At 38.9% G+C, this 26256-nt stretch overlaps 1 protein-coding gene across 1 annotated transcript in view; it reads left to right on the forward strand.

Moving 5' to 3' along the window:
* LOC117505439 overlaps window positions 1-26256 on the forward strand; it is a 68540-nt gene that overhangs the window by 2565 nt on the left and 39719 nt on the right. Inside the window, 15 exon segments of the mRNA XM_034165082.1 lie at window positions 2904-4869; window positions 7264-7325; window positions 7733-7915; window positions 8108-8757; window positions 9289-9494; window positions 9712-9862; window positions 12518-12705; window positions 14322-14470; window positions 14625-14640; window positions 17711-17863; window positions 18237-18365; window positions 21285-21323; window positions 21326-21415; window positions 25673-25822; window positions 25937-26071. Of these exon segments, the coding sequence (XP_034020973.1) occupies window positions 3145-4869; window positions 7264-7325; window positions 7733-7915; window positions 8108-8757; window positions 9289-9494; window positions 9712-9862; window positions 12518-12705; window positions 14322-14470; window positions 14625-14640; window positions 17711-17863; window positions 18237-18365; window positions 21285-21323; window positions 21326-21415; window positions 25673-25822; window positions 25937-26071 (4026 nt within the window). The 5' untranslated portion in view covers window positions 2904-3144.

The following is a 26256-nucleotide window of genomic DNA, read 5'->3' on the forward strand; positions in this document are numbered from 1 at the left end:
CACAGATAACCAAAAAATTAACTTCGATAACAGATAAGATAACTAAAAAGTTATCTTTGATAAAGATAAACCGATAAACCACCCAAAAATGTATCAGAAGTTACAGATAAGCGATAACTGATAAATTCTGGTGTTGTCTCTGGTACATTTGCAATTACAAAGAAGCTGAAATTGATTTTTAACACGATCGCTTTTGAAAGCATCAAAAGCAACAAAAGACCAATGAGCCAGTATTTCTATGTTTGACCATGCTGCCCCCTGTAGGAAGCAGCACAGACGAATCCTGAGAGCACCCACAAGATCAGCTCTCTGCTAATCATAATGCTCCGGTCAGGCGGAGGTCTTGAAAAATAAAGTCATACTAACTTATGGTTTTGTGAAAATACTGATTAGAATAACTCCATTAATGTCAATTCTGTCATTTGTACAAAGTTAAAATATAACATATATCTTTTAATGTTGAATAATGCACTAATTCTGAGGTTTTGTAACAAACAGACTGCAAAGCATTCTGGGTAAAAGTGCCTCTGCTAAACACTGATTGGTTCAGTCATTCATTATGCAAACCAACACGTTAATGTGACGTGTGTTGTGTGTTGGTTTAAAGATAAATGTGCTTTTATAAAATATTCCATTTTTATTTGTAAAAACAGGCATTTTTACGGAGTCCTGGAAGTCCATGTGGAGAGTGTGCGCATGTTTTATTAATGCCGTGCGCACGTTTGATGATGTGTGCATGTTAATGATGTTGTAAAATGTGCACTCAATATTAGTAAGTAAGTAAATTTATTTATATAGTGCCTTTCACAGACATAAGTCACAAAGCACTTCACAGGTTAAAATGCAATAATAAATAATAAAAACATAGATAAAACAAAGGACAAGGTTAACAATTGGTCAGTTTTGAAAAGACTTATCTTGACACATAAATGTTGGCTTTACACTGTGCGTGTTTTGGCCATTTTTCAGATGATTTTTCATTCGTGCGAGAATTTTTTGGACCGAGTTTCAGGTCAATCGCGCATCCTGCATCGTGTAGTGGAGTAACAAGCTTTAACATCTCACGACCACCACCTGCTGCTAAAAGCTACAAGCATCCAACCGCAGAGCTGTCTTGTAATGTTTTTTTGTTTTTAAACTTAATTTGTTAAAAAAAAAAGAAGCCATTTGCAAAGCCAAAAAGTTGATTTGACCACCATCTGATATAACCGGGTTAAAATAAATAGAACACTGCCATCTACTGGTAGCCAGACGCTTAGTACTTGGGGCGAATACTGCCATGTACACTACTGGCCAGTAGATGGCAGTAGCGGCCTTGAAAACTTGCCAAACAAAATTCCAGATAATCCGTGTCTGCTACATTTAAGATGCGTGGAATTTAACAACCGCAAATACACTAACGTCTATAAACCGAGAGAATATATTCACGAGAGTTTTAGGCACTAGAGTTTAATGCTGTTGTCCGTGGAGCCTGAACAGAGTGTCTGAAATGCATTTGTCCTGTCGTGAACGTCTGAGATTACCCTATGCTACCCATAATGCATTGCTGCCTGGCACAGCATGTGCTCACACAACCTTAAAAATTAGCACATTACTTTAAAACGAAAACATATATCTGATGTTTTCACTTTATAAAACTTCAGATATGACAGTAATTTTAAATAACTTGTCCAAAATGAGTAGGTTAAAATTTTAACCATAAGTTAAAAATGTATGCCTCTGGATGACTTAGGTGATATTGCGATTATATCAGTATGGTGTTAAAGGAAATTATTATTATTTTTTTTTTTTTAGTCACTAGTTCTCCTTTGCTTACAGAGGATAGAGTGGTTTCTTCTGAAAACAGGTCTCTTCTGTTTGCGGAGGGTAGAACAATATATCTATTAGGAAACTTTTAACAGGTAGGACTCAACTGCTTTAAAGTTTTAAAAATGTTTTTCACTGCTCAGCTTGGTTTACTACGTTATCGGTATAAAAGTTATCGGATGGCAATTCATCGGAAGATAATTAGTCCGATGATGGTTTTAAATTTATCTAAAAAGATAATCCGATAATGAAAACATCTTCGATAATTATCTGTTATCGGATTATCGGAAGTGTGCCCACCACTGGAGCTCATGCATGCTAAATACAAATGATGTGCAGCAGAACATGGAGGAAAGCACTTACTTTTGTCTTTTCTGCTGTGCATCAGGGATTGTGGTCAGGACACAGAAATTTCCTATTGTTGGAGAAATTATTTGAATGAACTCATTTAAACTTAAATACAAGAGACTCAGGTAGGATGTGCCATAGCATCAAATTCTTTGTTGAATTTTGCTTGCAAAACAAGTTACAATGTGGTACACAAACCAAAAGTAAGTTAATGTACAGAGTGTCACATTATCATATTTATATACCGTAGGGTGGGCACCTTGTGTCCAAACATAAGTTCTTTAAATTGCAGGCATCTGGATGCAGTTCTTGTCAGTTTCAACCACACCCAAAGGTCATCAGTTTCATACAACCTCTTTTGCCCTTTGGCTCGCAACAGCAACTTCAAGCCTGGTCATGTAGTAGATCACTGCAGGTTATACTAATAAGAACAAAGAATACAACATTATTAGATAAAATAAAAATCCCAACATCTTTGTCAAATGGATGCATGTGGATTTATGTTTTACACACTTGTTTACCACACAAATTCTGCTCGTCTCAGTGTGGCTCTTTTGCATTTTCTTCCTGTTCTTGTTATTTTGGGTGAGGAATAAATGTGTCCCTCTGACAGGAATATCCCAGGTGGACGATTCAAGACGAGACCCTACAGAAGCCATTTGCCTTTCCAAAATGTTGAGCTTCAGTCCCATTCTGTAATTGGTCCAAAAGTCCCCAACCCCTTTGTTTGTTTGTTTTTTATTTTTCAGGTTTGTGTTGGAGTTGGACTATTCAATACGTACTCTTGACCAAGGTTCCAAATCAGAGCCTCCCAAGACACTCGCTCCTGATCAACCGGCAGGCTGACCGCTTCCATGGCCAGCAATGATTCACAGCAGCAGTGCTGTTAAGGCTGTCAACTGACAAACTGTCTTTGTCGTTAGTTTAAACACATCTGTTCCCAACAGACACACAAGGTCCTCCTCTTCAACCATCAATCTTGCAAACACCATGTCCCATCATCTGTACAACACCAATGCCTTTGGGAACCAAAGGTCCACCCAGGAGCAGTACAGATTTTCAAGGCTAGAGGTGGATGAGGACCCTCAAAGACCACCTTATCTCACTGAATCTAGTTCTCGCCTTGACTTTTCTAGAGGTTCTGTAAGGACTTCAGACTCCCAGGGAATGCACCCATCATTCCCATCTCAGTCTGTATCCTACAGACCTGAACAAAGTAGGTCTACATTTCACCAGGTTACAGAGGGAGACATAGACCTGTGTGTGAACAGACATAGAGAGGAGATGAATGTGCAGCCAAGGGGCCAGGATGTTCCTTTAACCAGGACTCACAGGGATGCATTTCTTTCTCCTGACGTGGAGAAGATTTACCCAGTGACTTCAGACTGTACATATGACAGACATTTGGATAGATACCAAGATACAAAAAGTAGCAGTAGCTCCTTGGATTGGTTGGAGGACGTCAAACGGGCTACTGCTGATCCAACATTTACACAGGATTCATCATCAGATTCATTGAAATATGCTGTTGATACTGACAGAAGGAAATTGTACAGTGAACAAGAAAGCCACATTTCACATCCAAGGCAACAAGATCATTTCTTCGCAAATGAGCAGCCAACTCCTCCCAAGATCAGTCAGTCTAGATATAGTCCTGAATTTGCTTCTAAAATCCTTTTAAAGTTTGGAATTGCAAAAGAAGACTTGGATTACCTTATTGCATATCCTGAAGATCAGATAACTCCTGACAACATTCCTTTTCTCTTGCGTCAGATCCGTGCTGAGAAGGCCAAGAGGACTACTCGTGCAGTTGATTCAGCAATATCTAAAGAATCTAAAATTTATCAGCCAACCACAGTGATAGATTATGGACATTCTAAGAAATATGCTGAAGATCTTGTGGATGAGACTCTAAAGACCACTTACACTAGATTTCACAGTGGTACTAGTATGGTGATGATGGACACGACTGTTCGTAACAACATGAACCAACTCGTGGTAGAAAATGTGGAAGCTGTCAAATCTTACCGAACAAGTCAAACTAGTACTGTGACTATTCCCAACATTTCTTCCAGTTCTAAGTTGCCCTCTCTGCCTCCACCAAGTCATGAGCCACTCAATCGTTTTGGTGCCCAAGCAATCCAAACTTCCCAAATTATCCCAGGCTCCATCACTCAACCCAAGAAAGAGGCAGAAGGCAGAGTTCACTCAGCTGAAACATTCAAACAGTCCAACTTTGTGTCTCCTGGTGGTCAGTTGAGTCAATATGGCTCCATGATGTCTGACAGTAATTGTGGCAAAGACATTAAACATCAGGGTCAGACTCAAGCAACAGGGCCAACGGCTGGTCAACAGATGAAAGTCCAGCAGACTCAGAAGCCGGAGATGACCCAGATGGGACAGACACGACGATATCTTACTTTATTTGACAGGGAACCTGTGTCATCTGCTTCTCGTGTTGCTCCCGTCGCAAATACTACAGGTGTCGCTCAACATCCCTGGTTACGTGCTGCCACTCCAGCAGTTCCCCGGGCTGCACAACAACCCAGTCCAAGTGTTCGGGACACTGTGACAGTGCCACCTACCGTCGATGTGCCACAGCCTAAAGTCAAGTTGTTCTTTAGAGCATCAGTGTCGAGTGATGATTCTACGGCCGCACCCAAACGATTTCCACACAGCTGTTTATTGTGTAAAACAGACTGTTTCAGTCTGAAGGTGAGTGGAACAGTACACCGCGTCCTCTCTTCCTGTGTTACATTTTTTGACTTTATGGCTGTGTAGTTCAACCCCTTTGGCAGGTCTGAAGGACAGCAGTTTAGATCCTGTTTGAAAGGAATGTATGTTTGTCTGCTTAAATTCCACTATCGTTCCCTTGTGTGTATAATTAAGCAAGTCCCATGTAGGTCCTGAGGCCCATTGCTGCTGGTGCTTATCCCTGGATTTGGTTGTCTGAAACAGATGAGAGTCCACAACTCCGCCAGTGTGGAAGTGTAATGCAGGTTTCTCCCTCAGCGAAGACTGGTTTCCCTTCACAGCTGAGTGGACTGAGACCATGGAGACGAATTGTCTTGTCCAAATTTGACTGGGAATCAATCCCAAGTCTAATCCTAACCTCTGTCCCACTTAGCTGTCATCACACTTGACACATGGAGATCAAAATTACTAAGGCTTGGTGGCAGCTGCCTGTGTTGTTGGCATTTCGACAGAAAAATTTCACATTTGTTACATTTCACTGTATAAATGTAAGTTGGATGAGTCTGTGGATTTGTTGATTCCTTCGGTATTTTCAGCTCAAGGTCAACATCGGTGAACGTTGTGGCTGAGCATCAGTGTGAATTCACACCAGACTTGATCATGTGATCTCTGACGGTCACAGGAAAGGACATTAGCACATGTTGCACAATCAAATTTTAGACTTTTATGTATAAACTAGAATTAAGGCAGCATAGTGGTCCAAATCCACATGCTAGTGTTGTTTTTAAATAACTGTAAGTATAGCTTTTATAATTAGACAGAGTATTTGATGTATTGACAGTATTAGTTCTGTTTACTTCCATGACAGTGTAAAAAAAAAATGCTCTTTTAAAAATGTCAATTTAGATGACTAAATAAATTATGTGCTTTGCAATGTTATGTTGCCTTCAGTTCTTTGTAATGTGACCGTGTGTAAAGTGAATTGGAAAGTTGGAACACCTGAAAGGAGAAATTAGCCTTTTCCCCCCCTTTTTTGTGACCTGAGGCCTATTTTTGGATTTTTAAAACTCACACCTTAACAGCTAAAAACAGCTTTCTAGAGCATGTGTATGGCCATCAGAAAACACCAGGAAAATGCTGTTATTTTTTTTTTGTTTGTTTGTTAGTTTTTGTTTTTTCACTGAATACTAAAAATAAATCACTGAACATGAGAAAGCATGGCGCATTTAGCTGTGGACATGCACATGTGCATACTTACCTCAGTAAAATCCACTGATTTGGAAGGCATCATCTTCAGGATTCCTCTGCAGCAGTCTAGCAACTGTCCATGAAAGTTGAATAATGGCGCCAACACTAAGGCAGGGGTCTTCAACTCCAGTCCTCGAGGGCCCATGTCCTGCACCTTTTAGATGTGTCACTGCTTCAACACACCTGAGTCGCTTAATGAGGTCATGAGCAGGACTCTGGAGAACTTGACTGCATACTGAGGAGGTAATTCAGCCATTTGATTCAGGTATGTTGGACCAGCGACACATCTAAAGGTGCAGGACACTGACCTGCGAGGACTGGAGTTGAACACCCCTGGACTAAGGTAAGCAGTTGGCTTCCTTATCACTCATTTTACAACTTTTCTTGACTAATTATGTTTTGTAACAAACTAGACACTGGACAGGTGGAAATCTTTAGTCCAGAGTGAAAATTTGAACCAAAAACAATCAAAAATAGGCCCCACGTTCAAAACTGTTGAACAACTTCTTGAAGTTCTCAACAACCATGATGCTTTTTATTTATCTTCCATTTTTTGTTTAAATTCTGTGGTTGTTTATTTCTTGTAACTTTCTCCGACATGTCTGTTTACAGGTATCGAACCTGTATACTCACGTTTCCTGTCAAAGTTTTTCTTGTGTTGTAGTTGTGTTCTAAATGCCGTTTTACTGCCCAAGTTCAGGGTTATCGCAGCATTGATTGACTGAACCAAGCTACAGTTTTCAGCAGACTTCGATGTTTGTCATCAGATTTCTAAATAAGACTGAAAACGTGGGATTAAACACCGGACCTGGCAGAACACAATAAAGAAGATTGTTTTCAAAACTTGTAATTTATTGTATCAAGTAAGTCGTTTCGGCTTCTCCCTTGTTTTTCACTCAGTCACCACAACAGATCCAAGGTGGTTCTTCACATTAATTTGGCGCGAGTTTTACGCTGGATGCCCTTCCTGATGCAACTCCACTTTACATGGAGAAATGTGGCAGGGGTAGAGTTTGAACCTTGTAACCTTCCACCGTGAAACCAAGTACACTTACCACCTGGCCATCACCCCTACTTTGTGATTAAATATGTATGGTGTGTAAAACAGCCACACAGTGAGAGTTGTGATTTTGAAACTGAAAGCTGCATGTTTGTTTTTGCTTCTAGGATTGGCTCAGCCACCAGAATTCCAGTCAACATCGGCAGAACAGCAGACTACATCAGCAAACGTCAGTGTTTGTCTTTATATTCTTTCAAAATGAATGTTGTTTGTAATAGTTTAATAATTACACGAGGGAATCATTTGAAGATGTTGGGTTTCTTCCCCGTTGATACTCTGCTGGATGTTTGCTGTAGCATGTTTTTGGCTTGGTTGACCATCAGACTGAGGGTTTTGTAATTAAAGTGAGAAGCTCCTTTCAAGAAGCATACATTTTGAACCATATTTGCTCCCGATTTCAGTCATGAATGATGATAAACTTGTTTTGTGCAACAAGCCTGGATGTGACCATGTGGAATACGAGTACATCTAGAAGTTGCGTTTCCATTTTTTGACCATCTTGATGCAATGTTGAGATCTCGTATGTAATCTGTTTGTGCATGTGCTGTGTTCTGCTCATATTTTCTCTCCCCACAGTCTTACAAAAATTATTCACCAGAGCTCACAAAAAAGTGTGTCCACAATTTCTGAGGAAGGCCACAATCAGGACAAAAATAACAGTGTGTCTCTTTCAAGCTCTGCCATCGCACCGCATCTTCAGAGTGATGAAAGCAAGAATCAGAGCAAAAAATTGCCACAGAAGTCCATATTCAAGCGCAGGTTTGTTGGACTTTTCAAGTAGTGTTGAAGATATTTCAACATGTTAAATGCAGCACACTGAAACGTGAAAAGATTTGCATTTTCACTTTCTAAATTTGAGCAAAAAGAAGTTAGTCCAGCTTTCAAATGTTTGCTCTTGAATTTTGAAATAAGATCCAGTGAATGAAATGGTTTCACCTTTGCTTCACTCAGGTCCAGATCGCATTCTTGCTCCCCAAGGAATGACTCTTCCAGTCATTCGTGCTCAAAGAGCCAAAAGAAACGATCTCGAAAATCACGTTCCAGGAGCCGTGAGAGACGTTCATCACGAGGAAGAAGTCCTGACACAAGAGGTAGACGATCACGTTCAAGGAGCCGTGAGAGACGTTCTTCACGAGGAAGAAGTCCTGACACAAGAGGTAGACGATCACGTTCAAGGAGTCGTGAGAGACGTTCTTCACGAGGAAGAAGTCCTGGCACAAGAGCTAGACGATCACGTTCAAGGAGTCGGGAGAGACGTTCTTCACGAGGACTAGGTCATGAAACAAGAGCAAGACGATCACGTTCAAGGAGTCGTGAGAGACGTTCTTCACGAGGACGAAGTCATGAAACGAGAGCAAGACGATCACGTTCAAGAAGCCGTGAGAGAAGGTCACGTAGGTCACGTTCAAGGAGCCATGAGAGAGGCTCTTTACAAAAAAATGAGAGAAAATCCCAACGGTCGCGTTCAAGGAGCTCTGAGGAACAGAGTACATCTTTTCAAGGGAGCTGTCATAAGAGAACATGGCCTCAGAAGAAGAAGAGATCCGGACAGGAACTGAGCAGTGTAGAGACCCTCGCTAAGAAACTTCTGAAGACATCAGGTTTGAGAAATTTAATGAATTGATTAATTACTTTGGTCTTGTATTTTCGATGTTTATGTTACCTTCAACATAAATGTATTTTCACTTGTATTTATGATAAAGTTGTTCATGGGTTTCAAAGAGCAGAAGTTGAGGGAGGCTTTTGTGCCTTCAGAGCTGTGTCACAAATTGTGCATTATATTTCATTAGTTTTTAATTGGCCCCATCCTTCAATATTTGAGATTAAGAGCTGCAGCAGATAGATGGTTATTTTTGAGAGAGGGAGATGAGCTGTTTATCTGGCTGGGTCATTGCCATCCAGGACCCAGTGCTCTCATTAAGTAGAAGGTAAACTAAAAAGAAAGTCTTTCTTCAACTCCTTGGAAATGCCTTTCCAAAGAAACTATGGAACAGTTTCTGACATTAAATACATGTATTGAAGTTGTCTGAATATGAGATGACTTGCTCTAGATTTCAGTTTAATTGCAGCGTGGAGAAGCCAACCACCCACCATTGCTTTCAATCCAACTCTCCTTATCGTTGTTCCACCAGCTGCCCAATCGCTGTCAAATACGTCTGACCTGGATGATGTGGTTAAAACTCTGGCTCCAGTTTTACTGGCTGAACTGAGTAAGATGAAGCCCTCCTCATCACCTGGCTCCTCTGCTACAGCAGAGAAAAAGAAGGCAACTGCACCGTCCTCAAACAAGGAAGCTGTGAAGAATGAGACTAAGAAAAGTAACTCGTCAACGACTGAGGTAGGTGCATGTGAGATAAATCCATACATTTATTTTACAGGAATTGCCCCCAAGTTCATTGATGCTTCTGGGCAAAAATGCCAATGGACCAAAAGCCCAATCATCATAAAGATAGGCATGATGTGTGCTGTTGATGATCTGTGTGAATAAAATAGATCTATTGTGTATTTAGACTAGATGTTCCTCCACTTGAGCTTCCTTTTCCTTTCACTTCCAGTGCTCAGAAAATACACAATCTGTTCAAACTGAAGCTCAGGACCCTCAAACCTCCAAAGAATCAGCAAAGCCTGTCAAAGCTTCACCAGACGTCCCTCAAAAGAAGGAAGGAGGAAGCCCCACTGAAGATGCTGTGGAATCAAATCACAAAGGTGTGTCATTGATTTGGCTGAGTTTTTGCTCACCAAGTAATCTAATAAGAGTAAACACAGCTGTAAAACCTCCGTAATCCGTTTAATTTCCCTTTATGGTCCATTTATTTTACATTATATATATATATATATATATATATATATGTGTGTGTGTGTATGTATGTATTTTGACACAACACATGCTAGAGACTGGAAATCGAGTTGTGCTCAAGGATTTCTGGTTGCAAATCTGGTACCGCAGTCATTTGGATTTGTGGCGCTCGAGGCAACTCTCTGTACTCTGCTCTGACTTCATTGTACTCAGCTACAATTATCTGTTTCTACAATTATTTCTGTCATTTCTGTTGGTGAGATGACGATATTATAATGAGAATGATTTCAGTTGATTATGATTGTAGATTGGACCCAGCATATTCTTAATTGCTACAAGTGAGAGCTGGATAGGTGACAAACCAGTCACTAAACCCACCACATTGTGGCACAGTCATTCATTTTAAATTGGAATTAAAATAGATTGGTGCTTAATAAAAAGATTCATTGCGTGTTTGCGTCATTTCACTGGCCTGTTTGTGGGTCTTTTGAAGCACTGCTCGGGAATAGCGCTGTTTCATTGTTTTTATTTATTTTAAAGACTGTTTCATATATGTGCCATATGGGCATGATGCACAACTGTCAGGTTGCTGCAGTCTGCTGCTTCTATGTACCTGTTAAATCTAAATACAGTAAAACGTCTTTAGAACAAACATTTAAAAAAATTTAGAAACTGAAATTCAAGGACGTTTAATTTTTATACTTATTTTGTACACAGACAGTTGAACAAATAAACATTCAGGAACATTTAAGATGTGAAGGACTTGATGTAAAGTAATAGACTTGACATTCATATAATTAATTTCAGTATTTTATTACAATTGATTTCTTTCAGTTTTTACTCTTTAATAAACCAAAAATTATGAAATGTAATTTGTAAAATAAAATATCTTGAGGTGAAATTAAAGCACTATGCTAAATACTGGACAGGTACAGTGAGGCAAATAAGTATTTGATCCACTGTCGATTTTGCAAGTTTTCCCACCTACGAAGAATGTAAAGGCCTGTAATTTTTTTCGTCGGTACACTTCAACTGTGAGAGACAGAATCTAAAAAAAAAAAATTTCAGAAAACCACATTGTATGAATATTAAACAATTAATTTGTATTTCATTGCATGAAATAAGTATTTGGTCACCTACCAACCAGCAAGAATTCTGTCTCTCACAGACCTGTTAATTTTTCTTTAAGAAGCCCTCTTATTCTGCACTCTTTACCTGTATTAATTGCACCTGTTTGAACTTGTTACCTGTATAAAAGACACCTGTTCACACACTCAGTCAATCACACTCCAACCTGTCCACCATGACCAAGACCAAAGAGCTGTCTAAGAACACCAGGAAAATTGTAGACCTGTACAAGGCTGGGATGGACTACAGGACAACAGGCAAGCAGCTTGGTGAGAAAACAACAACTGTTGGTGGAATTATTAGAAAATGTAAGAAACACAAGATGACTGTCAATCTTCCCCGGTCTGGGGCTCCATGCAACCTGCCTTGTGGGGTAAGGATATTTCTGAAAAAGCCCAGAACTGCACGGGAGGACCCGGTCAATGACCTGAAGAGAGCTGGGACCACAGTCACAAAGATTACATCAGTAACACACAACACTGTCATGGTTTAAAATCCTGCAGAGCAGCAAGGTCCCCCTGTTCACACCAGCACATGTCCAGGCCCGTTTAAAGTTCACCAGTGACCATCTGGATGATCCAGAGGAGGCATGGGAGAAGGTCATGTGGTCAGATGAGACCAAAACAAAGCTTTTTGGTATCATCTGTACTCGTGTTTGGAGGATGAGAACAACCCCAAGAACACTGTCCCAACCGTGAAGCATGTGGTTGGAAACATCATTTTTGGGATCCTTTTCCTCAAAGAGGACAGGATGACTGCACCATATTGAAGGGAAGATGGATGGGGTCATGTATCATGAGATTTTGGTAAACAACCTCCTTCCCTCAGGAAGAGCATTGAAGATGGGTCATGGCTGGGTCTTCCAGCATGACAGTGACTCCAAACACACAGCCAGAGCAACTAAGGAGAGGCTCCTTAAGAAGCATTTAAAGGATCTGGAGTGGCCGAGCCAGTCTCCAGACCTGAAAGGCTCCTTAGGATGGTGGTACTGTGCATTTACACTTTTGTCAGGTTTCTTACTCCCTTTTCCGAGCGGTGGATAACCAGAGGTTAACCCTTTAAGAGGCTTGATGATGTGAGAGTTACTCTCACCAAATCTTTGTGGACAGCTCGCTCATTTGGCAGGGAATGGTTCCAGCAACGTTTTTCGCTTTTCTCTCGATTCTTTTTAATTTGGCTCACGTCCATTCTTAGCTCTGCTCTGGCACCATGCTCTCTTTCCGTTGATCAGGCACGTCTGACCTCCCTCCTCACAAGCGCACCCAAGTACACCAGGTGGGTGGGCCTGCAAATGGGACTAACCAATCACTACCCTTTGCAATGTTTAGGGACTCGGGCATGCATTGGAAAATGCAACACTGAACTTCCAACACTCATTTCATAAGAAAAGAATGAGTTTGATCACACATCTATTTTATCTTTGTTTCTCTCTGTAGCCCAATATATTAGAGGGGGTTACACCGTGTTTCAAACTTTGCCTCCAGTTTTACTGGCTACAGTGAAGCTCTCCTCATCACCTGGCTCCTCCTGTGCTACAGCAAAGAAAATAGAGGCAACTGCACAGTCCTCAGACAAGGAAGCTGTGAAGAATGAGCCTGTGAAAAGTAACTCGTCAAAGACTGAGGTACGTGCATGTGTAATAAATTCATACATTTTATAGGAATTGGCTCCACCTTCATTGATGTTCCTGAGCAAAAATGTACAATGGACCAACTGTCCAATCATCATAAAGACCGTCTGATGCCCGCTGTTGATGATCTGTGTGGATAAAATAGACCTATTGTGTATTTAGACTAGATCAGTGGTTTTCAAACTGTGAGGAGCGCCAGAGTTCTTAGGGGGTGTGTGCAAGGCATGGGTATCGAGAACCGGTTCTTTTCGAGAATTGTTAAGAAATGATTTGATCCACCGACATCAATAGCCTTTTTGCTAACGATTCCCTCATCGGTCCTTCAGAGCGGCTGTTATTTTGAGGGTGCTTTATCGGGTAAATGATCATTCCTTTATGTTGATTGCAGACCCTGCAGCGGGTTTGTAATCAACCACTTCTGTAATGGCTCTGCTTTGAAGCTTGAGACAACGAAGCAATGCGCCGATCCAATGAGCAGTGCTCCTGCCCGCTGCTTCATTGGTTCTTTGCTTCGCTGCTTTTCAGAAGCGATAAGTCCGCTTCTTAACCCCTCTCAAATACTACTTAAAGATGTCAGTCGTGAGCCATTTTGTGTGGATTAAAGTCACTAACTGGGACTATTGTCTTGATGGAGTCAAGAAACGAGAGTCGTCCTCCGTTACGTTCATACAGCTCCAAACGCTGTGCCGCTCTCTGCCAAGTCAAGTTAGAGTCCGACCGGAATTAACTTCAAAGTGAATCACCGTTTGAAATCAAATGACACCTCTTTCCAAACGTTGTAACACAGACAGCAAACTACAACAGAGTAAAACATTTTTTTTTTCTCCAAAAATGAGACGTCCTGTGTTCTTTATGAATTACATTGATGTTGACTTGCAACGCAGCGGCTGCAAGAGCTCAGCTCAGAGGTATGGAGTTAGATTCATGCCATTAATGTCTGAAAGGATATTCTTTTGAGAAAAACCACTGATTTTATTTTTATGTCCAGAGATCAAGGATCCAGTGACCAATTTCATATTTATTTACTTTAAGACTCAATAAAATGTTATTGACATAGAAAACCTGTAAACTTTTAGTACACAGAAAATTCACAGGAGGTATTGATAAGGAATCGGATCGATAAGCGGAATCGATAAAGGTATCGATAAAATCTTATCAGTACCCATCCGTTATTCTTTGTTAAAATGTGTTAGTTATGCCAAAGACATTAAAAAAAACACAAAGATGTTTAAATGTTAAAAAAAAAACAATGTTTAAAATATGACAAAGGTAAAAATAGAAGAATAGAAAGTTCTTTAAAAACATGTTTAAAATGTTTGAAAAGGGTGTAAAATGTGTGGAAAAAATAGAAAGTTCTTTAAAAACATGCTTACAAAGGCTGTAAAATTTGTAAATGCATAGGCAGTTCCTTACAGACACACAGATACTTATCAATGTGTTTAAGATGTGTAAAAGCATAAAAAGAAACACAGATGTTGAAAATGTGTGTCGGTGGGGGGGGGTTCAGCTGTTCATTTTTTCCTCTGAGGGGGGGCTCACTCTCCCACACTTTGACAACCCCTGGACTAGATGTTTCTCCACCCGAGCTTCATTTTTCCCTTCACTTCCAGTGCACAGAAAATACTGCTTCTGTTCCAACTGAAGTTCAGGACCCTCAAACTTCCAAAGAATCAGGAAAGCCTGTCAAAGCCTCACCAAACGTCCCTCAAAGAAGGAAGGAGGAAGTCCCACTGACGCTGCTCTGGAATCAAATCAAAAGGTGTGTCATTGATTTGGCTGAGTGTTACACAAATGTTCTCATCAAGTAATCTAATAAGCACTGATGAAAGATTTCCAGAAATCTGTGTTTTTACTCACGTGGTGAACGTCTCCCGGTTATTTTTGATAACATACGTCAGAATTCATTCATTCAGTTCCATGCCCAAACAGGTAATGTGCTGTGTTGGTTTGCAAGCTGCCAATAACTCCAAAGAAGAAGAAGGGTTATTTTGTTTTGGGTTTGGGAGTTTGGTTACTGTGCGGTGGTTCTCCTGATGGTTTATGTTGTTGTGGACATTAAAACTTATGAGCTGTGTTTTTCCACTAGTGGAGCTAACGGGTGAAGCTCCCACCTGCTAAAATGCTAATGCCATTAGCATATAGACAAGAGTTTAACTCTGTCTGCGAGTCATAACCACAAGATTGAGTTTGAACAACAGACAAAATTTGTTTGAAGTGAGTGAGTAATTGAAAATAATACGTGATGTTAGTGTTCTGCTGAAGTTTATCAGTTAACGTTAGCTTTTAGCTGCACTATATTGAATCAATCACTGCCGAGTTGAGTGAACATTTTATTTGAACCACAGTGCTGTTTCATATTTCTTTATATTTTAAGAAATATATTTCTTGTATTACATCAGAAACATTTCAACATTTACTGAATTATTGTATAAATCTACTAGACTTAAAAATGCACGTTATATTACTTTTCATCCTATTTAAAAATAAATGTCCAAGGTTCCTTATAATGTTAATCAAGAAATTATCTCAACAACAGATAAGTTATGGTTTTAATTTACACATGAACATCAGAGATTTTTAAGTATTTTTAAATTAAAACTATTTTAATTACAAGTTTTCTAATGTAAGAAGTTTAACTTCAAAATGTGCAGTAAACAGAAATTAATCTTGACATAAAAAACACATTTGTAAGGATTTTATGGTGGCCAAAATCTGAAAACAGAGCTTATCAATAGCTCCAAAACTAGGAAAACTCAGAAGTGAGTGAAGGTTGAACAAGTTGATGCAATAATGTACCTTAAATACTCCTATTTTTCCATTTGAATTGACACTGAGAATTATTATTTTGGAGTACTTTGAATTGTAATTTCCTTTACTGTCCACAGTGTATGTTTTTTGGATTAAAGATCAGTAGCAGAATACAAGCTGTGTGAAAAGACTGGGGTGGAAAAATTGACCTTACCCACCAAAAAATAATTTTTTTTTTGGTGGGTAAATAGACCTGAAAATGCTCCAGAATGCATCTGAGATTTCAAATTTTTCTGGGGGGAAACCCCCAAACCCCCCGTCAGGGGCTTTGGGCCTTTGATCCTTGCCCAAACATTTTCAGTTTTTTTTTTTTCCGTGGCCCACTTTAATCACTGAATAGGACTAATTTAATGAAAGTCATGTAGAATTTTAAACATTAATATACCAGCCAGCAGCCGTTTTCCTTGTTAAGATTTTGTGGCATAATTGCATCCTGTATAGAAAAAAAACCCAACATTCCCTCACTGTGTGTCTGTGTGTGTGTGTCTGTGTGTTGTAACCTGAGCTTTTCTGTTCCTTGTTTACAAAGCCAGACTGGATGCACATGCTGTTGATGAAGTCTTGTTTAAAATTTTATTTTTGGACAGTGCATGATAAACTTTTTTTTTGTTGTGATTTTGAAGCTCCTGTGACAGCACCACAGAGAAAACAAAGTGAAGAAAGAAGCAATGTGAATGCAAAGTCTGCGGAAAAAAGTAAAAGTGAAAGTGCGGAATCCGTCGCGTCTGCGCCAGCTGTGAAAAAATCTCAGTCATCTACAGCAGAAACTGAACGGGCAAAAACAGTGGACACGAGTCAGATGCCTGCAACAACCCTGCAGTCTACAGGAAAAACATTAGGTGATGGAACGGTATCTGAAAGTGTGAAGAATAAGTATGAAATTTATGCAAGTGTGCAACAAAACTGTATTTGGGTCACCAAAGGGTTCGAGTTGCTGTTGCATGGATTTTAAATGTAATTTTCTGCAGAATAGCTAATTTTTTAAATGGGACTTTAAACCACCACATAATGTTTTCCCCTGAAATCATGTGTTACAAACAGAATCTGTATTTTAAGTTTACCAGTTTTGAGGTCTGTCTCAAATTTATTTTTCTCCAAATGGTTCAAAACTAATAAAATTAATAAAATACCTTATACATTTTGTGTAAGGGCATGTGATGTTACAATATGTACCTTTTTAGATGTAAAAATGTGTTTATACAGGATATATCTTACTCTTTAGTCTATTACTAATTCCGCGGTTAACAAATTAGGCTACACCGACCACATTGTTTTGGCTAACTGGAGCTAGCCAACTATTTCCCAGTGTATTTCTCTTTACATGTTAGCCTGTCTGTCAAACATTGATGAAGGTTGATGTTGGGACCCATATTTATGAACTACAGAGCACAAGTATTTTACCCTCCACTGATCGGAAACACCAAATTAGAATGTTATTAACTAGTTACAAATCTATCAAATGGACAATTTCTCAACAAAAAAGGAAAAATTTCTATATCCATTTTGTTCCTAGTGATACAGCATTTATTTCTGTTTTCCGTTCCTTGAATTGGTTGAAATTTTCAAATAATTTCACAAAGGAGTTGTTGTATTTGTGAATTTAGTTAAAACCTGAAGAAATTTGAGTTTGTAAAACTCTGGCTCAGAAGTATAAGAAAGTTCAAACTAAGTAAAAATTTGAGAACTCCAAATCATTAAAATACCCAAGAATGTTGAATACATCAGATTACATTTATTTTTCATGAATGCTGATGTAGCCTTTAATGCATAACAAATCTCTCTCTCTCTCTCTCTCTCTCTCTCTGTCTCTCAACCACAGATTTGCACAGTGTCAACATTTCATCTTCAGAAGTAGGTTTTCTGAAAATGCATCTCACCTAAATGCTTGTATGAAGTTACTTTGTACCTCGGGAAGTGGAATTCTGAAATTTGATTTTGATTTATTCCGTTATGGGCTAGGTTCCAGCTAAATTTCAGGATTTTGTGGGTTTTTCCACATGGGTAACTGACCTGTACTACAGCCAGAAACGTGGTGATGGAAATGTATTAGTCATTTTTTCAGGCGCTTTCTTTCTGTTAATTCATACTTGAATCTGTGATTTTTCTTCAGTTATTCTTTTCTTTCATGTTTAGAATGTACATACTGGCTTTAGTTGAATTGTCATGATTTATTTCCCCTCTTCGTCTTTAGTTTTCAGGTGTGAGTGGAAGCGTGGCGTGTATCACCAATTTACCAAAATACTATGAAGGCTGCTACACAGAGGAGGACATTGCCACTATCCTGAAGCCTTTTGGATTTGAGCACAAACACAATACCATCTATGTCTTACCTCACTTCTCCATGGTATGAACATAACACAATCAGGATTTGTCTAGTAGCTTATTGATGTGGAGCTGGGCCGTGTTTCAGAAAGCAGGTTGGGTGAAAACTCAAGTCATTGACTTCAGATTGAAAAAGCAAATTCTGCATAGATCTGCAGCCGTAGAGGAACTGAAATGTGTTATGAGTCGCTTATTTGTTCCTTTTCTTTCTGGACATGTTTTGTGTGGTCAGTAGGGACAATAAGGTCAAACAGGTTTTTGAGGTTTCATGTCTTGCTCAAGGACACAGAGATCAAACCTTTCCCTTTGATTGCCCCGAATAGGGTTTATTTCTTTCAAGAGGATGTTATTAGTGTTTAATTTGCATTAAAATTCTTTTTGGTTTCTTCCCCCAGGCCTATTTCGTCATGTCGTCAGCAACGGACATGGACATCCTGATCGCATTTTTCAAAGACTGCCCTCTAATTTTTAAAAACTCTCAACTTGACGTGAACCTTGTGACGCCCACCATAGACATGTCACCGGTAAATGCACAATCTACCATTCTACTTGGCTTTATTTGTTTTGTTTTATGTTTTTATGGCCATCGGGTATTACAAATACTTTACTTCTGTCTGTGTTCAGCGTATGTCCAGTCCTGTTATTGCCAGTGTCTTCAAATTCACAAGGAACAGTAGATCTTGGACAAGTTTAAAGATGGTTAACCTTGACCTATTGTACGATGTTAAAATGTCACATTCTTTTTCCTTCTGTTCTGCTTCTTCTTTTTTTTTTCTTTTTTTTAAGGGGTGGGGGTGACAGCCCATCAGGGTAGAGCTCCACTGTGACGTCAGTGGCTAGTCTAGCTTGCTGCAAACTCTGTTCCATTTGTGTCTAAATATAACTTATGTCATATATTATGTAAAAGCTATCAAGAAATAAACATTTCTAAAACTGAAAACACTTTTTGCAACATGATAACACTTCTGGAGTGATTTACAAGACATTTTGAAGATGTCATTGTGCACACTAACGCAAAGCTAACTTCTGCTCTTGTCAAAGCTCACGTATGTGCACGTCCTCCTGCAGGCGCTGTTAAAACGTAAATATTGTTTGATTGATTGATAGAGGGGCTTTATTGAACATATACGAACAAACTGTACGTCAGACAATAGGATCTTAATAATAATGTAAATAACAAATATATATATATATATAGCACTAGGATACCAATTAAACAACTGCAAATTATAAAGAATACAATGCTCATATGACCGAGTGTATTTTAGCATTGTGTTATATTTATAAATGTACAGTGTCAGTGTAACACTGTACAATGGAATGTGGTCTCATAAGTTAGTTCAGCTCAAATGTAACTTTTATGCTGCATAACATAACTACATTCAGCAAGTGGTTTATTTTCTGCAAACTTTTAATTGAGATTACAAATTCAAGTGACTTTAATAAACTGTCATCATTTTAAGGTTTTTTATGTGGTTATTCTGTGGGAAGACTTTGTTGTTGTAAAGTTTAAAATCTTCCCATAACTTCTGTTTCCTGCACTTTCTGACTATGATAAGCTAATTTGATTTAAAAAAATTAACATCAATATTTCCACAATTGATACCCATTTTTAGATGTTCAGAACATTGCAAAATGATAGCATTTATTGTACTGGATTGATCATTGGACCTCGCAAACCTATACTTCAGAAAATATGTACCTTGGTTTAGGCCACATCATAGGAATTAATTTTGTTGTTAATATATTAGTACTCTACTCATAATTTAGCAGTGTTTTCATCTATGATGGCTAATAAATCCACCAAGTCCCAGATTATCATGTAGCTGCACACATACAAAATAATTCTGATGTGAAAAACCACCTTCTGCTTTTTAAAACGACTCTTCCATTTTTTTTTTCTTTTGCAGTTGCAGTTTTATACATCAGTGATAAAGATGGGCATGTGTGTAAGTATGGCATAGCACATACTTCGTTCCCCGTACTAGGTTGAAACTATCATAAAGCTAAAACAATTTAATGATATTTAGTTGATATTCCCTGAATTGAAACAGATTTTTTTTGTCACATCACTTTGTTGTTTTATAAATTTGCATTGTAAAAGAACATGTGAGCATGTCTTTATAATGGTTTAATCTTCCAAGTACCATTGCACTTAATTTGAGTCTCGGTTTTAACATCGGCGATTTCCCATTCAAAATTAAACCTTATAGTATTCCTCGTAAGTGTAAAATCTGGTGCCTTTACAAGGGTACTGTGACTTCTGACAATTTGTAAAGAACATGTTCTGGCTCCTGCACTGTTCAGTGCTTGCATTGTCTTGGTCTGGATTGTGGAAGCCAGCAGCTTGGGTGCTTTTGTCTGCAGAGAAAGGTTCTGACTCTGCAGATGATGATGGAATCGGTGGCTATACCCCAAGTACAGCACTCAAAAAAACTGAGTGAAGAGTCAGAGTGTCTGGGTTGCGATTGTTGTGGATGAAGATCACGATCCAGGCTTTCAGTGACCTCCTGGACTGAGTCCAAGACTTTTGTGATTAGGAGATGTCTGGAAGAGTTCATGGAGTCATGACAGAGGAATTTTGCATTGCTGATATCTTTGCCGGAGAACAACAGTCTTGCATCATAAGTGCACTATGACAGTAGTGCTACGGCATAAACATGTATTGCCTCAACTGGACCGGGTCACTTGTGATTATATTATTGACGATCTGACTGCTGATGGAAGTAGAAAAATGAATCCGAAAGTGTTTCGGTCTTTACTATCTGCTCAGATTGGACCCAAATATTACCAATCCAATAGGACGACATTTCACAGTATAGATGGTTAAAGAGTTTTTCAAGGCAAAGAAGTGGAATATTCTTCATCAACCAAGTTAGCTGCCTGACTTCAACCCAACAGCATGCTTTAATTTCCTAAAGAGAAAACTGAGGGAAGAAGAAGACCCACAAACAAGCAGCAGTTGAAGGAGGTTGCACCAAAGGACTGGCAAAAGCATCCTCAAGGGAGGAAAGACATTATTTGGCGATGTCTATGGGTTCCAAACATCAGACAGTCATTGACTGCAAAGACATTTTCATCCACTTACATTCAGTATCCTAACATTTCTGGTATTAGTTTGCCCAAAATGCTCTGACTGTAACCAAACAGTGCAGCTTCAGTGTGACGGTTCCCTGGTGACATCCTTTTTTATGTGCAGTCCATGGGTGATGACGGCGTGAGCACTGTGTATGTGATGGACATTTCCCCCAGTGAAATTGAGCACCTCTCCGAAGCTGTGCTAAATCTGGTTTTGTCGTGAACTTCTCGCCGCTCCTCAATAAGGTCCACTCACGATTACATTATTACACGATTACACACTATTTGAAAATGGATGGGGATATTAACAGTGTAGGCAGCTTCCACTAATTGATCTATTCATTCTTGTCCTGTGTGTGTTTCAGGTTTTCATCCAGTTTGAAACTGCTCAAGATGCTTGATCGGTATGGGTGTTTGGGCCAACCTCCTAAAGACTGCTCCCAGCTACAAAATCTTCAGGATGAAAGTGCCAAAATCCTCGAGAAAAGAGTATCTCGTAGGTTTTCATTGATGAACAACATAAAAAATTTGGACACCCACATTCATTCATTGGGTTATGTCGGATTTGTTCAAGTGGTCTTGTTTAAAATTATTTTAGTGTTTCCTACATGTTGATTTGATTTGTGGAAGCTGCCACAGTATCAAAAGTAACTGGTGCACGTTGCTTTCCATTTTTTATTCTTTCTCCCTTTTAAAGTGGGTATAGTTACGTTCCATGAACAAATGGTTGTATAACTCATTTAGCCAGCTAGTTGTGTATGATTACATTTTTATTAATGATAATGCTAATTGTAATTAGAGCCCGACCGATATATTGGCCGATAGAAGCCCTTTTCAAAAGTACTCACTATTGGCCCAAAATTTTGCCGATACAACGCCGATAATTTCTCATAACAGAACAGTTATTGTAATAATGTTGTGTTGGCAATGTAAAATGTCCTTGCACCGTTTGTCCAGTAGATGGAGCTCTGACTCCATTCAACTGAGAGCTGCTTACACCCCTACTTAAATGCGTTCATCGCCGGCCCCCGTAGTTCACAGTCACACTGCACTGATCGGCTGACAAAAGCATACAAGTAAGTTTATAAGGATGTTGTTTGTAATAACTTTGCGATTACATTCACCCCACATTTCCCCCCATTTCAGTTCAACTTGTTTAACTCAGTTTATGTAGTAAGATCAGATGTATTTCACAACTCTTTTTAAGGATATGTATTTGCTAATTTCACAAAGGTTTAATTCTGTTATAAAGTTAATCAGTATGAGGACAAAGCTTCAGCTTTTAGCTCATTCCTTTTTTGTTAAGAGTCCAAAAAAGAACATTTTATTAATTTAAAAAAAATAATATCGGCTGATTTATCGGCTATCGGCAAATTAGCCGATTTATCGATTATCTGCATTTTTTCCATTCAAATATCATTATCGGCATCGGCCTCAAAAAAATCCATATCGGTCGGGCTCTAATTGTAATAACATTTAAAACTGCAAATCACTTCACAGAATCAATCCAACAGTTTTTTGATTCTTCATCATGTTTTAATAAACACAGTCCACAACATTTTAAACACATTTCAAATGTACACAAATATTTGTTTCTTTGCTTCTTTTTCTGTAGCCCCAATACTTCCAGATAAGGCTCTTCCAAATGATACCGAAGCCATTTGTGGAGCAACCGTACCACAGTCAACCAGGTTTCCTCCAAGGGGTGCCACTGCTCCGTTTTGGATCACACTCCGAACAAGTCCCTTCTTATTCCCGACGGTGTCGCCTTGGTTCATCTTTCCACGTAAACCTATACTTTTATTAAACATTACCGTAAACGATAATAACGGTAGTAACGGCACTATAATCCACTCTGAATATTGTAAACTATTGCTTTGACATTTCTGCAGGATTAGTTATCTACTTCATATGTGACCCTAAGTTTGTTTGCTGCAGCAGTCATAAATCAGTTAATTTGCCTCGTCTGTGCAGACTGTTTATACTGTAGCCATCACGTAACACAGATTAAACTTCTAAGACTCAGAATAAAAAAAATCTACCCTAAAATGAAGAACGTGAATTTATCCCGTCACTTTAAAAGACACAAAGTTATATTGTAAACAAGCAAAAGAAGAAACATAAGAAATAAATACTCATAACCAACCAGAATCATTCCAACAAAGAAAAATGTCATTAAACAATAACTACTCCCAAACCTGTGTCCTTGGTTGGTCAAAAAACATCAAGAACAGCTTCCAGACTTTATACAATTTCTTTTGAACGCCCTTCATTACACACTTGATTTTTTTTTTTCAAGTTTTAAATTGGACGAAACATCTTTAATCTAGTGAGATATATTGAGTGTGACAGCTTCCTTCCATTTTAAGAGGATGAGACGGTGAGCTAAGAGAGTTGAGAAGGCAATAACTCTACGACCTCCACTTGGTAAATCCAGTCCTTCAGGGGTGACCCCACAAAGCAGAAGTGACGGGTGTGGGGGTATTTTTAGTTGTGAGCACAGTAGAAAGTGCTCCACAAATGTCCTTCCAAAATATTTGGATTTTAGGACAAGTCCAAAACATATGTATCAAAGTCGCTTCCCCTGATTTGCATCTATCGCACGTTGGGACAATTTGAGGATAGATTTTGGCAAGTTTGGATTTGTGTCGGTGTGTCCGGTGAACCACTTTAAATTGAATAAGAGAATGTATTCAGCAGATTGACGATGAACAAATGTTACTCAAAACATCAAGCCATACTTAATTTGAAGATCTGACTCTGAAGATTGTTTAATTACCAAAGAGGAGGGTGAATTTATATGAGAGATCACATTCAGCATGACAGAAATGGCTTTGTTTCTGGTTGGTTCAAAGAACATAAGCTCATCAGTAACGTTACAAGGAGTCTTAACAGGAAATCCTGGAGAGGATGATTGGATAAAATGTAAATAGTAAATGGACTGCATTTATATAGTGCTTTTCCATCTACATCAGCTGCTCAAAGCGCTTTACACACTAATGCCTCACGTTCAGCCTGATGTGAGGGTGCTGCCATACAAGGTACTCACTACACACCGGGAGCAACTAGGCCATTAAAGACCATCCCCAAGGGCCCTTAGTTATTTTCCGGTCAGACTGGGATTTGAACAGAGGATCTTCTGGTCTCAAGCCCAACGCTTAACCACTAGACCATCACCTCCCCTAAGTGTCTTACCTGTAAATATCTAAAGAAATGAGAAGCTGGCACACCACACTTTTCATACAGTATCGCAAAAGAAGCAAATGTGGCCATTCCAAATGTAGGCTGAGATGACTGAGTGCAATTTCTTAAAATACATAGCTGGTATAAAAAATGGGGGAGGGGGCATGGGAAAAAGTAAAGAAATTTAGGGAAAATGGACATTTTTATTGCACTGACTCTTCCAATCAAGGAGATAGGAAGAATTGACCACTTAAGTCACACTGAACCTCAACCAGTAGTTTACTAAAATTATTTTTGTCAAGGTCCTTCTAAGTCTTTGTTACAATGAAACCCATATAACTAAGACGTGTAGTAATCTTTAAAGAAACATTAATGATGGTAAGCCCTAACGATTTAGGTTCCGTGGCAACAGCTCACTCTACTTAAATTTAGCTTGTACCCAGAAATTCCCCCAAGCTGACTGAGCAGTGTAAAATGTGAGGAATAGTAGATGCCTGAGAACAAACAACAAAGGTCATCCCCATGGAGAGATAATTTATGTTCACCAATACATTTTGTGATAACTTATTAGATCTAATTGCTATAGCCAAGTTTTCAATAGCCAAAACAAAGAGTAGGGGCTAAGTTGGCACTCCTGATGGGTCCCACGGTGCAGAGAAAACAGTTTAGAGTATGATTTATTGGCAAGACCCATAGCTGTTGGAAATATGTATATATATGTATGACTTGCCAAGTCCAAATCTTTTCCAGGGCTTCCAATAGGTACGCCCATTCAACTCTGTCAAGCGCCTTCGCCACATCCATTGAGAGAAGGCATTCGGAATCAACTTGACAGGAAGTGTATATAATGTCTAATAAACTGCAGATATGAAAAAATGAGCAACAATTTTTGACAATCAGTTTGATTTGCATATACAACTATGGGTAAAAGACATTGTAAGCGATGAGCTAGAACTTTGGCCTATATTTTATAGTCACTATTGAGCAGGGAAATTGGTCTGTAAGATGGACATTCTAAAGGGTTGTCATTTTCTTTTCTTTTCTTTTTTTTACAGCAACGTTAAGCATGCCTGGTTCAAGATGGCAGGAAGGGACCCTCTGTTAAGAGAGTCTGTGTACATAGCAGTTAAAGTTGGAGCTATCTGTTCTAAAAATGCAGAATAAAACTCAGTCGGTAGACCATCAGGGCCTGGTGCTTTATGCAGCTGTAATGATTTAATTGCTTCTAATGTCTCCTATTGTGGGATGTAAGTATTTGAATTGGACCGTTGTTAAAACAATGTGATTGGAACATCCCATAAAAGGTTTTTATCTTGAATATGATTTTCATCTTGTTATTGTTGTTGTTGAGCGATGCAATTGTTTACATATGTCACTTTCATTGTTGCTGTTTCATCTTGCAGATTTCTGGACAGTTACAAACGAGAAGAAACGCATTGCGGTGAGGCCTTTGCACTTCGTTAATCTTATTTCAGGGACATCTCCATTGTTCTGGGCACTCGTATAATGAAACTTCGGAAATTGTGTATCAGTTAACATTTTCTGCCCTTTTTTGAAACTTGATTTTTAGGATCCAAAGTTCCCTACAGTTATGATCACCGGGTTACCAGAAGGAAACTACAAACACGAGGACATCGTCAAGTTATTTTGGCCGTATTTTACCAAACGGACTCTTCATACCTTGTACTACAACGTGATGGTGCTCGCACTACAGAAGAGGGTAAACAATAGACCGTAGCTTTACACGTGTGGTGTTATTGTAATGAAGTAGTTACTGTCATAATCTCTTCATTCCTACAAAATACTGTAATATAACATGTGTTTTCTCTTTCAGGCCTTTATTTATTTCCCTGATTGGTTTACGTGCTGTAAATTTATCAACGCGCACATTGAGATCCCATTCCATTTTCAAAACAGGAAGCTCAATGTGCACCCAATCTTAGAGCCCATGGATCCTGATCCCACTGAGGTTTGAACACTCGGAAAACTTTTTTGAGCTGTAATTGTAGAAAACCAATTTTTTCCCATTATTATTTCAACACAGCTTAACCCTGTCCTGACACAATCCTCAGACATGGATTAGTTTAGAATTAATAAATATATTTCACTTTTTTTTTGCATGTTAGTTTTATAGCTGTTTAATTTTTATTGGAT

This window comes from Thalassophryne amazonica, chromosome 23 (assembly GCF_902500255.1).
Source record: "Thalassophryne amazonica chromosome 23, fThaAma1.1, whole genome shotgun sequence".
Classification (NCBI taxonomy): domain Eukaryota; kingdom Metazoa; phylum Chordata; class Actinopteri; order Batrachoidiformes; family Batrachoididae; genus Thalassophryne; species Thalassophryne amazonica.